Source organism: Phytophthora cinnamomi, assembly GCF_018691715.1.
Source record: "Phytophthora cinnamomi strain GKB4 chromosome Unknown Contig39, whole genome shotgun sequence".
In the NCBI taxonomy this organism is placed as follows: Eukaryota; Oomycota; class Peronosporomycetes; order Peronosporales; family Peronosporaceae; genus Phytophthora; species Phytophthora cinnamomi.
Window position 1 is genome coordinate 1,531,398 of NW_027150972.1, and position 13,067 is coordinate 1,544,464.

Sequence of the window (13,067 nt, forward strand, 5' to 3'; positions counted from 1 at the left end):
CCTGGCTGTGGATGAACACATCATCGAAGTAGCTCGGCGCGAAGTCGCGCATCGAGCGCAACAAGTGCGTCACGCACCTGTTGAAGGTCGCAGGGGCGTTCTTGAGTCCCTGTGGCATTACTAGCCATTCCCAGAGCATGCCGCTTGGAGTGCTCACTGCCGTGAGAGGGATATCGCTCTCACGCATTAGGATCTGATAGAATCCGTCTCGCAAGTCGAGAGCACTGTAAACGGTGCTCCCGGCCATCGAATCGATGATAACATCTTTTCGTGGTATCGGTGTCTGCGCCGGTACCGTCGCATCGTTCAGCTTGTTGTAGGCATGAACGATGCGCCGTCCGCCCTGTGGCTTTTTGACACAGAACAGCGGAGCACTGTGGGGGGGATTTTGATTCCCGCACTTGTCCTGCATTGTGACGACTTTCATAGAAATCGTCGATTGCTTTACTTGTTCTCGCCGCAGTGGCCACTGCCGCGTGACACAATACTTTGTGCCCGGCACGAGATCAATCTCGTGCTGGACGCCTTTATCCTGCGGAAGCTCCGCAGGAATCTCTTCCGGGAGTACGTCTTTGTACTCCCTCAGCAATTCGTAATAGGGACTCGACTTTAACGAGTCCCAACCTTGTTCCTCGAAGCGCTCTCGCTTCGTCTTCGCACTGAGAATGTCTTCACTCTCAGTGGTACTTCCCATGAAGAGCTGCCTCAGCTCTTCGCTCTCGCTCTCCGTTCTTTCGCTGTTCGAAAGAACGCAGACCTGCTCGATGCGTCCATTGTGCAAGTCGCGTGTGAAGCGCTTCCAGCTCATAACTGGAAGCGAAGTCAACTCCGACGCCGTCGTCGGAGGATTAGCGAGTCCCATTTCACGATACTGGAATCCAGTATCGGTGCGCGTCAAGACGCTTAGCGTCTCGACGTCCGGCGTCACCGCCTCAGTCTGCCCAGCAGACGGTTCTCGTTGCGTCTCGGTCCCGGACCGAGACTTGCGCAGCGTTCTTCGCATGTCTTCTTGTTGTTCTTCTGGTCCAGGCCCGGCCGTGGGCAGTTGTTCGCCGGCGGACCGTGTCCACGGGCGCGCGGTATCAAGCCCGGCTTGACCGCATGTTCCTTCGTCGTGCAGCCCGGCTGCACGACAGCATGCAAATTGCGTCAGTGCGGTACGTTTGCAACCGTCCGCACTGTTTGCAGCGTCAACTCCCGGAGTCGACACGCCTTTGTCACCTCGATGCCATTCATTGGCGGAGCCCCTGATGACGCGTCGTCGTCGACCTGACCTCTTCGGGTCAGGGATTGTCCTTTACACGCTTGAACGTGGGTGTTGGTTGCCTGAACCAGCACATCTTTTTCTTCTGATGTCGGCAGCATTGCTGTCGTTGATCTCACTTGTGCGCGCCATCGCGCACTTCCTGGGCACTCCGGGACATCAGCATTTTGCGCTGTCTCGGCTGGCGAGCCGCGCGCACCTGTTGGTGCGTGCGCTGCGGTGACAGGGCCATCGCTCTCTGTTCCGCTGTCTCGACCGAAGCGCACGAGCGTGCGCTTCTTCCAGTCTATTACCGGATCATGCCGCGGCTTGCACGGCATGCCCATTACCATGTCGAACTTATCGTCCAGGTCCAGGACGATAAAGTGTTCGACAAACACCCGTTGTTTGTACGAGAAGCGCACATTCACGACGCGCTTCTCAGTCTTTCCGATGGCACCTGTTGCCAGCCGTACCTCCAGAAGACTTCGAGGTGTATTCACCTCATCGAAGTCAAGACTCGGCAGGCTCCGTAGTCGAACAAAGTTGTTCGACGCGCCTGAATCTACCAAAGCTCGAAGAAGGTCACTCGCTCTCTTCGAGTAAACCTTCAGGGTGACTAAGTTCGGCCTGTCATCTTGCTTCTTGCAACGAGAGCTAGTCTCACTGGGGGCTGCAGTAATCAGTGTCGCGTGCCCGATGTCGGCACGCGTGACTGCGTTACCAGTAGGACGCCCCGCGCCTACTGGATGTTCGCGTTTTTTGTTGGTCCGCGGCGATGCCTAGCATCGCTCGACGGCCACCTCCAGGGGGAATGGGAGCTGTGCACTCCCGTGCAAAGTGACCGATCCTTCTGCAACTGAAGCATCGCACGTTACCCCCCTGCTGCTGGTAACCAGCAGCCGTTGCATTCGAGAGGTCCATTGGTTCTGGACCTCCCGTCCTCGCTACCGGGCGCGGTTGCGGCATCGGTACGTTCACATGGAGTTTAGCCTGCCGCAGGCTAAAATCTTCTTGCATGGCAGGGGTGAGCGCAGCTTCGACAGTACTCGGGTACTCTCGGAAGAGATAGGTCTTCACGTGCCCATCTCTAAGTCCCTTCATGAACGTGACGACCTTTGTCGCCTCGTCAATTGGATTAGTCACGATATTTGAGACGAAGTATCGTGAGCGCTGCGCGTAAGCATGGACGTCGTGCTTACGCTCAATTTCAATGATTGAGCACGCGGTGTCGTCCCTGACGACGCCGTCACTGAGGAAGCCGCATCACGCTGCTCCTTCATGATGAATCCTAGAGCAACACCATGTTGCTCCGTCGGCGATAGCGTACGCAGCATCGTAGCTATTGCCGCTTCTCCAATGACTGTTGACAGTCGTTGAAGGGCTTCCCACTCTGGGTCAGACAGGTGGGGGCAGTCAGCGCGTGCAACATGCGTTGCAGGCGTGTTGGAGCTTTCCATGGGCACCTCCGTGCTCATGTGGTTCACGGCTCCGCGTTCGTATACATCGTACGAACGTAAAGCAGTCGGTCGTTGGACAGACTACAAAGTGCTACCAGGTGTAGTAGGTCTAACTAGACTCACTTTAGCTTACACGTTGCGCTACATATATGAGGAAGCGTAGGTACTTAGTAATAACTTGAGTTAATTATATTTGAGTAGACAAGTATAATATAAATCAAACAAAGACTCAAGTAGCTTAGTTAAGGTGAGTATTGTTTGTAAATTGATTTTCCTCCTAAATCTGCTAAAACTGTTTATCATCTATGAAAGGGATTGACAGCGGCTGGCCCGCCAATATGCACGTCTCGAATTGGTAGAAAGGTGCTGCTTTCTACCAATAGGATCTTTGGCTAGGTGTGGCCCACTTCAAAGTATCCATTGGTGCGACTTCAACCAAGGTGAGGAAGTATCTAAAACTTTTAACAGATATGTATCTGTTAGAATCACAAATGGCTTGTAGCCACTTGTGCGTGTAGCCCCGTTACAAAGTGGTAGTCTAGCAACTTGAGCAAGATCAAGCAGTCCACCGCGCTGATCGGTTCCCATTAATCTGGCATGCATGCTTCTCCTTCCACAACCCCTGTACTGAAATCGTGTCGCTGTACGTTCGTTTCAATCTGTATGTGCTTGTCCCGAGACTCACCAGTCTTAGATACAATGAAGAATTCTTGATTGTTTCCATGCCAATTGACTAAGAATATCGCAGAAGCCTCTCTATCTTCACCGCTACACTGACCCTCACAGTCTTCTCCCCTCGCGTCGTGATGAGATATTCCAAGAAAACAGCTATCGTAACACGCAACTGAATATATTGATTACTGGAGGCGCCGATAGACTACGTTATATACCTGTTTGGTCCGTGTAGAAGACTTTTGTGATCTTGTTTTCGCAGATGACGCCTTTGCCCTCTTCTAAACATTTCGCCCGTACTGCTGCTGCGTCCGCTAGTGTTGTTTGCCATTGGCGTATCCGTGTGCGAATAGAGAGTTTATGTATGCGTAGAAAGCGCCGTTTCCAAGAATTCGACGCAGAAAATATCTCGTCAGAATTCCCTTCATCTGCTGTCACCTCTAACGCATTGAACTCCAACATCGTTGCCGATACAGGGTAGTCTTGTTTCTGCGTATGGAGTTCAGCCACAAGACGATGTATTTCCAGCATTGGCTGAGAGGATAATTCCAGCGCCGTTCGTACGAAAATTTCGCGAGTGACCTTTGCCATCGTCACACACATCTTGAATAAAGCCCGCTTGTTGTTTCCACTTAGATATCTGCTTCAGCTTTAGCTCGGCCTTGCTGGAGGAAGGGTAGAACTCGTCAAGTACGGCTCCTACTTCGATATCTCGAGCCAGCTTGTCGAGAACTTTAAGCTTGGGGCTGTAATCCACTGCTATGCGTGTGTACGTCTTCTGCCTTTTGGCATTTCCAGTCGTACGAGGTTGAGGCATTCCCGAAACTATTGAGGAATGAGAGAAGCTATACCGTCCAGATTCAGCCAGCCTATATTTAATCACCCTAAGCTCCGATTTACGAAGTAGTCTCTCCTCAACATATTGCTAAACATACTGCCCCACTATTGGCTATGAAAATTTCCCTTCGGAAACGAGTTTGCTTTGGACAGAAGCAATCGGGTATCTGTTGAAAAATAGCAGTTGACCAGGATAACCGACCAATCATTAGGAGCTGTGCAACGCCAGCAGGTCAGTTGTGCAGGAACAACAGATATTAATTCTTTCCCGCCATAAAAAAGCTGCCGGTTGAGGGGATAATCGGCTTCGGAGTTTTGTGAACAACGAAACACGGTCACTTTCAGAATGTTTCATGAGTGTCGAGAGACATGCCATTTCGGATTTATTTTGCATGTGTATTCTTCGACACCACGCAGGCCCGTATTGACCTGGGAGCACGGCTTGATGACAGGCGGTGATTTCGCTCGCCTTCGGTGCCTTCACAAGACGATTTACCGTTTTTACCTCGAATCTGTGCGTCGCCAAAAACGAAGGAATCGGGTTTGCACCACAACAGTGACAGTATGCAAACGCGAGTTGGGGATCTTGCAGACAATGCTGGCAGCCTTCTCCAATTGCACTACTATGTTCTGCAGTCAACAAGAAACGGCATGTACCCTGCCGGGGGGTTAAACCACCATCACCTCAGCCACCGACGTCTATCTTCGTCCACAGAAGATCAATTATGATGTGGATTGCAGCTTTGCGCACTGTGGAAGCTCACTAGTAGCACCATTTTAGTGGTGATCTGCAGGAAGCAACGGCCACCTGCAAGGCAAAGTATATTTATTCGACTGAGCCTTCTTGCTCGTACTTAGTGTTTCACACTTAGAGTGTAGTCGTACTCCTAAGTGTCTTTCTTGTACTCGCAAGGACAACCTCCGGTACTCTCACTACCATCACAGGACAAACAACCCACACTTGCAATACGCACACACTGCATGCACCGTTCCGACTACCGTGAGAATCAGTACATATCCGAAACAATTAAATTGCAACACACAGACGCAAATGTTGTGTTTTAGACCGTCGGATCATTAAAACTAATATATCCCTTGATCAATCGATTATATATCAATCGATCGGCTCAACTATTCCATCAGCCAATGCGTGAAATGGGACGGGGTTGCTGACTACACTTACCAGGTCTCTCACGTTCACGAACGGAGTGACATGGGGCCAAGGTTACCGGCTTCAGTTACCGAGCCTTCAATTAACTTGGTTTGGGCTGCCTAGCATCATGACCTATCGGCCACTGTTATCCCAGTAAGAGGCCTGGGCCTAACCCAGGTCAGTGATCGTCTTCTTTAACCATTCCGGTGCTTCAGTTGTTGCTGTAAGCTGAGACGTAGCCCCGTTGCAGCACGGCTCGCTGATCGATCAATAAAAAAAAAACCAAAACGTTTATAACCTTAGACACTGTATGAGTTGTCATAATTTCGCACATACAAAATTGACTGTAATACTAAATTAAATTTTACATTTGTTTCATATCAGTTGTTCTTTATTAAAGCAGAGATCTGTACAAAACCGTTCTGAAATGCTACTTGTAAAAAAACAAACAAGGCGACAGACGACGACTCCGTGCACAGAAGTTAAACGTGGAAGCGGGAATTTACTGCTAAGAGGCGTTTATCAGCAACTCAGGAGCTGTAAAGCTACTGTTATTAACGGCGAATGTGATGCAACAACGATGCCCGTACGGCAAGGTTGGCGTACCTTCAAGTCGAACAGGTTTACAATTCAAAGCGCACGCTGGTGGCTTGGAAGGGCAAGGTCCTTTTATGATCCGTTTGGGCAAACAATTGTTTGATTGAAAAGAACTCGAGACCTTCGATCATTCTGGAAGCTACTGTACGTGTACTGTACTAACACGCTGCACAGTACATGCACGTGTAGCGCCGGCATTCCAATGTGCGGGTCGTCAATAGAACCAAGAGTGGGTGCTACGTATTGTGTGTAGATCGATTCTGTAGGCGAAAATACGTAGAAGTGCATGTACCTTATAAACAAACACAATAAGAAGCTTCAAAGATGGGATGGGCGACGTATTGCTGCAAGACCAAACGAGCTTCAAATACGTTCATGGAGCAAATACAAGCGACAAACCGGAAATGCTACAGTACCATCCGTCTTTTAATTAATATACATAGTCCCGGTGGTGAGCGTGGCGTACACTCTGGCTTCGCTGCGAGAGCACCACGTGGACTATCCGCGTGAAGGTATGCTCTCCCATTGTTACTGCAGTGTAAGTGATGGGTTCGTGGATTTGTAACAAAAGGTTGTGCGGTTATACAGTACAGCAATAGCGTTTCAACAATGTGCTCATTCTGTAGACGAAAAAAAAGTGACAGCCGAAAAGAGACGAGGCGTTTTCGTGTCCATGCGCATCTCCCCCACCATCCTCTTTCGCTATGCGGACATAGTTAATCTCCAACGAGGCTCAGCCTTCCCCGCGATTTCTTGTGGCCGCGGCTGCCGGACATTCAGCGCAGAACGCCGGCGAGCAAGCGATAGATCGACCTGGCTTTGGTGGTAGCCTCCCCTAATGCAATGGACATGCAGACAATGGTGGCGGTCGCCCGAGCTCTACAAGATAACCCTGCGGAACGTCTCACTTTCCAAATTCTCCTTTAGCGGAGACTCCAGCGAACCAGTCAGCGGCACCCTCCGACCTTCCAGCAATCATGGTGTCCACCGTCTCCGCCGCCCAGCGCGGCAAGGCGGCCTTCTTCACGATGGACGATGCCAAGGCCTCGTTCAACCTCTTCTGCTCGGTCTTGGGCATGGGGTCGCTTACGATGCCCGCCAACTACGCGCGCGCCGGACCGGTGTACGCGTCCATCGCCTTGGCCTTCATGATCTTCGCCAACACGTACGCCACGCTCAAGCTGTCCCGCGTGTTGCTCGTGTCGCCCTCATCCGTCAAGACGTACGGCGACCTGGGCGAGTGGGCCCTGGGCAAGTGGGGTCGCTTCTTCACGACGCTTTCGCAGATGGGCGTGTGCCTCCTGTCGCCGTGCGCCTTCCTGGTGCTCGGCAGCACGCTGCTGGACGTGCTGTTCCCGGACTCGTTCAGTCAGACGTTCTGGATCATCTTCATGGCGCTCATGGTCATCCCCGTGTGCCTCATCCCGACGTTGAAGGAGAGCGCAGGCATGGCGTTCGCTGCCACCATGGGCACGGTCATTGCCGACATCATCGCCGTCGTGGTGATCCAGTGGAAGATGCGCGGCCACGGCTCGATCCCATCCCCCGATGTCTCGGTTCACCAGGTGTTGATGTGCTTCGGTAACCTCGCGCTCGCGTACGGCGCCGCCATCGTCGTCCCGGATCTCCACCGCGAGCACTCGCAGCCGCAGCGCATGCCGCGCGTGGTGGTGATCACGATCCTGATCATCTCGGCCTTCTTCATCGCTATTGCGCTGGCGGGTTACACGGCCGGCGGCTGCCAACTATCGGGCAACATCCTGTACTCGATCGTGAGCACGTCGGACCCTCTCGGCCTGGCCCCGCTCGGTTTCACCACCGACCGCGGCGCCGTGGTGATGGCGTACCTGTTCATGCAGGTGCACATTACGATCGCCTTCTCGACGCTCATGATGCCTCCGTTCTACATGGCGGAACGTCTGATCCTGGGAATGCACAATGGCCCCAAGGTCGTGCGCTTCAACAGCGAGGAGGACCGCGCCAACGTGGAGCAGGACCTGGAGCTGCAGGGCTCGTACGTGCGCAGCTCGACGCCCAACGAGATGTCGGGCCGCCAGGTGTCCACCACCAGCATGATCGAGAAGTCCGAGGGCCGGATGTCCCAGCTGCGCGTGGCGCTCGAGTTCGGCGAGGAGATCACGGAGGAGCAGCTACACGCGCCGTACCGGAACAACGCGCTGCGCTACATCGCCCTGCGCATCTGCATCATTGTGATTCTGGTGGTGTGCGCCGTGCTGGCGCGTAAGCGGTTCCTGGACCTGGTGGACTTCACGGGCGCCACGGCGCACACGACAAGCTGCCTGCTCATGCCGCTGATCATCTACCTGCGCGTGTTCTGGCGGAAGATGTCGACATTGGACAAGGGCGCGTCCATGCTGGTCATCGTGGTGTGCGCCGCCGCCGGCTGCTACGTCATGATCTACGCCGGCAAGGAACTCTTCACGCCCTCGGACGACGACACTTTGTTCCCGTACTGCGAGGCCGAATTCCAGGATGCGCCGTACTACATCCGCAACAACAGCACCAACTAAGCCGAACACTCCTGATCTCGGCAGTATATCATAGTTCGTACGAGTTCTATCTCGAAAACATGTCTAAAAACTCGGAATAAACCTATTGTCGGACAGCTTAGTATCGCAAAACACTTGTCATTACTCTCACGAAAAGAAAAGTCGCACGTAGCGGATACTACATAATACTATAATACTACCATGAGCGCCGTTGTCTCTTCAGCTGGAGCGTTGCTCTGGATGGTGCACGCGCTGCTGGAGGAGCATGGGTGGGCTGTGCAGGACCTCGGCTCGGACGCGCGTCGCCTCCAGCGCCCCGGGAGCTTCGCGGGGGACGTGAATCTGCTGCCGGCGCAGCGCTATCAACCGTTGTCGGGAGAAAACCCGGACGTCCACGTGCGCGCGCTGCTGGTGGGCGGCAAACTGTTCGTCCACTTGGTGTCGTCCACCAAAAGTGTCCAGCTGAGTCTACAGTAGGTGCTTTCCGGCGTTCAAGGTATCAGATAAAGTTATTGAGACTTTACCTTTGTTATTGTAGAGTGTCGGAGTTTGTGAAGCCTCGTGGACAGAAGTCAGAGGAGAGAGACACAGACCAAGGACGTGTGCTGTACACCGGAGGGTGGCGATGCAATCTGGAGATTCTTCGCTGGAGGTGGGCTGTCATTTTCCTGTTGTTCTTACTCCAAGGCTAACAATTATTTTCTGCTGCAGACTGGAGCGCAACTTGTTTCCAGAGTTCTCGAGCGGTACTAGTTCGGTGACTTCGGATGCAGAGCTGAGTCGCCTTCCAGAGCCACTTCTTGCTCGCATCGGGACATTCTTAAGCGTCCCGGATTTCTGTCGTGTTACGCAGACGAGCAAGGTAGGAGCCGACGTTGCTGTCATGTTGTGGTTATAAATTTGCTGCAAAGGCTTGACCTAGGTTTTCTTTTGCAGTATTTGCATCAGCTGCAAGGGGATTCAGAGCTGTGGCAACAATTTTTGTTGCGTGGTACGACTGTTGTGCTCTGGATGCAGACACCCTCCAGCTATTAACTGTAAATGATGCGCCCTGGACAGACTACCCAAGCGTGCACACTGCTGGAGGAGAACCAAAAGCTGTATACAGAGAGCATTGGGCCTATTTGAAGCGCATGGAGGCATGGAATCAATACGACAGCGAGCGTCGTCTCCAAGAATTCATGCTTCGCCAGCAGGCTCATTGGCGCTGGCGCACAGGTGGGCGGCTGCCAGCACCCCCATTGCACCCTCCAATGCCTCCACCATTTCTGCCGCTCGGCGAAGACCCGTGGACGCTACGACCGCCGCACCACCCCGGCCTCTTTGGCGACGGAGACCTCGAATTTTTGCGAGAACCGTTCACGTTCTATCGCGACCCAGCGTATCCGGACTTCTTTTATTGACAATTCGACAGCGTTGCTGTTTTGTCCGCAGAGAAAGTTACAAGATCAAGCTTGTCCAATTTTGGGCACCGTGCGTGTTGTGTGTGCTAGGTATTTATAAAAGTTTTCTTTCTGGGGGCTGATTGTCGCTTTTGCTTCTCGCTCATGCGGTGGGGAAGTACCGGAAACGGCAGCTTCGCGGTAGGAGCCTCAGCGTATGCTTTTGCTTCGAGGGATGAAAATGCCAGCTACTATTACTATCAAGAACCATCAGAACCACTAACTGCGGCAACTGGGGTTCCTCAAAACCAAGGCCACTCCCGAAGGGCTGTGCAAGCTAGGAAGCCCCCTGATAAACAACGGTTGACAAGAAGAAATGTTGGAAACAACACCCGGCCTTCAAGCTCAAGTGCAGGCTCACCTTTTTCTGAAAGAGAAGCTGTCGACCGACCCGAAGGAATAGCCGATGAACCGGAGCCTATCAAACCTCCGATTATCATGTGTGCTGGGAAGAGTTTATATGGTTCAACAAGTGATACTAGGGTCGATGAATCTCGCAGCAACAATGATAACCAGCATTTGGGCCCCGACAACAATAACGCTGACACCGGTCACAACAATCAAACGACCCCATTTCGATCTACAACAGCGACGAAGTCGAATAAATTGAGTGAGCCATATTCACCACCACGACATCGTACCGACGAGGAGCTTGAGCAGATCATTCGTGACTTACGACAGCAAGTTTTCCAGCAGCAGCAACAACAAAACCACGGACAACAAATGAAGCTTGCTACTGAAACTGATAACACTCAAAAACATCACCGCAAACATTTGAAAAATCCAATCGAGAAAATGGAAAGAGTGGCCCCAACTGTACCCGTGGCTGCGAGCATTGGCGTGAGTTCGATGACAAACGGCGGAGTACTCCTACAACGCCCTCTTTCGAGCTGCTATCTTAACAGGCTTGTAGCAGAAAACACCATCCAAATGGTTGTGCCTGCTATTATTTACGAAGCACCCGCAGTCACGGCCCGAGGTGGATGCAGATCCAGTGGCAGCAGTAATGCTGACGACCAGGCTTCCTCTCTTCAGAAATCGAGACCAAAGTCCAGCTCTGGTTGTCACCCAAGTGTTAAACCGCCCTCACGCCAACTTCGATCAAAACAAACCTCTGGTTCCATGCGAATACACCGCGAACAAGTTCGTAGGCAAAACGGCGACGAATATTCGAGCGACTATGATGATAGTTTTCTATACTTGGTTGACGCTGAAGACGATGACGAGTGGCCAGAGTCAGTCTCGCTCTCGCCCGTAGGACCGTGGGTTGTTGATGAATTCGTTGCTACTGGAACTGCTACTGAAACACCGCGTTCGCCTTCTGTGTCTACATGTCACTCCGTTTCAAGTCTCGGGAGTGATGACCTCGAATGCGACGATGGTAACGCTGTTTGGAGCAACAGCGAACTGGCAGCAATGTCACCTCGCAGTCGTTTGTTGTACTTTTCCGCTTGTGTGGATGACGTCGAGACATCGAGAAGCACGATCTCGCACCTACCGCATCAGCAAACCCTTCGTCGCTCTGTTACATGTGGAAGCGGTCTTTTGGGAAACACAAAGTTTTCTGCAGGTAGACCAAAGCGCTGTTCATCGGCCAAGACCGCTCGGCATAAACACCGTATTAGTTCAGTTCCAGCCTCAAAAGTTTCCAAGCAAAAATCCTCCTGTCAAGTGCGAAAACGCCCTCACGGTGGGGGAATTGTAAGCACCCGAAGTGATGGGAGTACTAGCACGAGCTAGAAATGCGGTAATGCAGCAAAAAGAATGAAAGCTTGTTAAGAATACCGTGTTAGGTAGGCTCTTCTTCTAAGCCTCTCGGGCGTTGTTGTGCGTGGTATCTAGGTCTATCCGAAGAAGCATCGACATCTCCTCGCGTGACCGGTGCAGCGTCCAGTTTGGGTTTCGGCTTATGTGCACCTCCGCTTCGGTTCCTTCATGCTCCGGTCCGATATCAGTCGAAACTTTTCCCAGCCATCGACTTCCGTTGGCTCCGCGCTTTAGTGGGTGAGAATCCTTACTCGAGTCGTGCTGGTTCTCCTCATCCAGGTCAAGCGCTTCCAGAAGTACGTCTTCAGTACTTAAAGCCGATGGTGAGGATGGGGGAGAAATCAGCAGTGACCCCCCATCATCATGTCCGTGAGCGACAACATCACAATAGGCAGGGACCGTTGTCCCAAATGCCTTCTCAACCTCAGCGAACAACTTCGTGACTTCTTGCACACCCTGGGCTTTCTCGTTTGCAACCTCGCCGTCTTGTGCACTAGAGTTTTCTCGCATTTGAGCTCGGATCGCACCATTTGAGTCGAGGTGGTCCACCAACCATTGAGGAATCCAGGTCGCACTGTCGTGGTACTTCGGATCGCTATTGAAGAGCTCTTGAAGTATCGGTGAATTGCTAATGCGACGAACCACAAATTCGAGGAGTAGCAGTGTGTACTCGTGCGATCCATGATCCCGATAGTATGCCACGCTCTCCAAAATTCCGCGGGATGGCGAGAAAACGTGCCGATGAACAGCCCACATCGACCTCGTATACTCTTCTGCTGGCTCAGAAGACCGCACACGCATCTCTTCTGTATCTAAAAGTTCCCCGAATAAAGCTAACACCTTCTCGGCGTGAGTGTCTTTCACCTCTTCCAACACACCAATCAACAAGGCCACAAGACGATCACTTTTCGGCGAAGCAGCCTCGCTCTCAAAAATGATGCTTGTCAACATGGGCAGGACAATTCCGTCCAAGTCAAACAAGACCACATTCTTCAGTGCGGAATGATTGAACAGTAACGTGGTGTCCACAGGCAGATGTACTGGTTTGTCGTAGAACTTCAGCATACGCCTTAGCAGTCTTATCTCTAACTGGAACGTGCAAAGCCGAAGGTCATGCTCACGCAGGGGAGAAGTGGATCTTGCTTCAATCGCCAACGGTGCAATCCCTCTCGAGGATACGGGACTCGCTGCAGACGTTGTGACGTCCGACACGTCACATGGCAACTGCAGCGTCAGCAAGAAGTGGTTGACAAATTGCAGTTTTTCCAAGAACAAACAGTGAATCACGCACGCTTCTGTCGCCTTCCCGGTTATGATGGAATCTCCTGTCGGCTTGCCAATGCACTTATCGAGAAACGCACCTAAATGCTTCATTGCTGCCACCCG

General features: G+C 52.2%; 2 protein-coding genes across 2 annotated transcripts; both read left to right on the plus strand.

The window, feature by feature from the left end:
- Positions 1-6,939: 6,939 nt before the first annotated feature.
- IUM83_10750 (Amino Acid/Auxin Permease (AAAP) Family) lies at positions 6,940-8,493 on the plus strand (the record flags this gene model as incomplete). The annotated part of the gene is made up of 1 exon (XM_067935266.1): positions 6,940-8,493. The coding sequence occupies one exon, from the start codon at positions 6,940-6,942 to the stop codon at positions 8,491-8,493; it is 1,554 nt and encodes a 517-aa protein (XP_067791474.1).
- Positions 8,494-8,712: 219 nt separating this feature from the next.
- On the plus strand, positions 8,713-9,875 carry IUM83_10751 (putative F-box protein; the record flags this gene model as incomplete). The annotated part of the gene is made up of 5 exons (XM_067935267.1): positions 8,713-8,945; positions 9,011-9,124; positions 9,184-9,334; positions 9,409-9,463; positions 9,532-9,875. The coding sequence occupies 5 exons, from the start codon at positions 8,713-8,715 to the stop codon at positions 9,873-9,875; spliced, it is 897 nt and encodes a 298-aa protein (XP_067791545.1).
- Between the last annotated feature and the right edge of the window lie 3,192 nt (positions 9,876-13,067).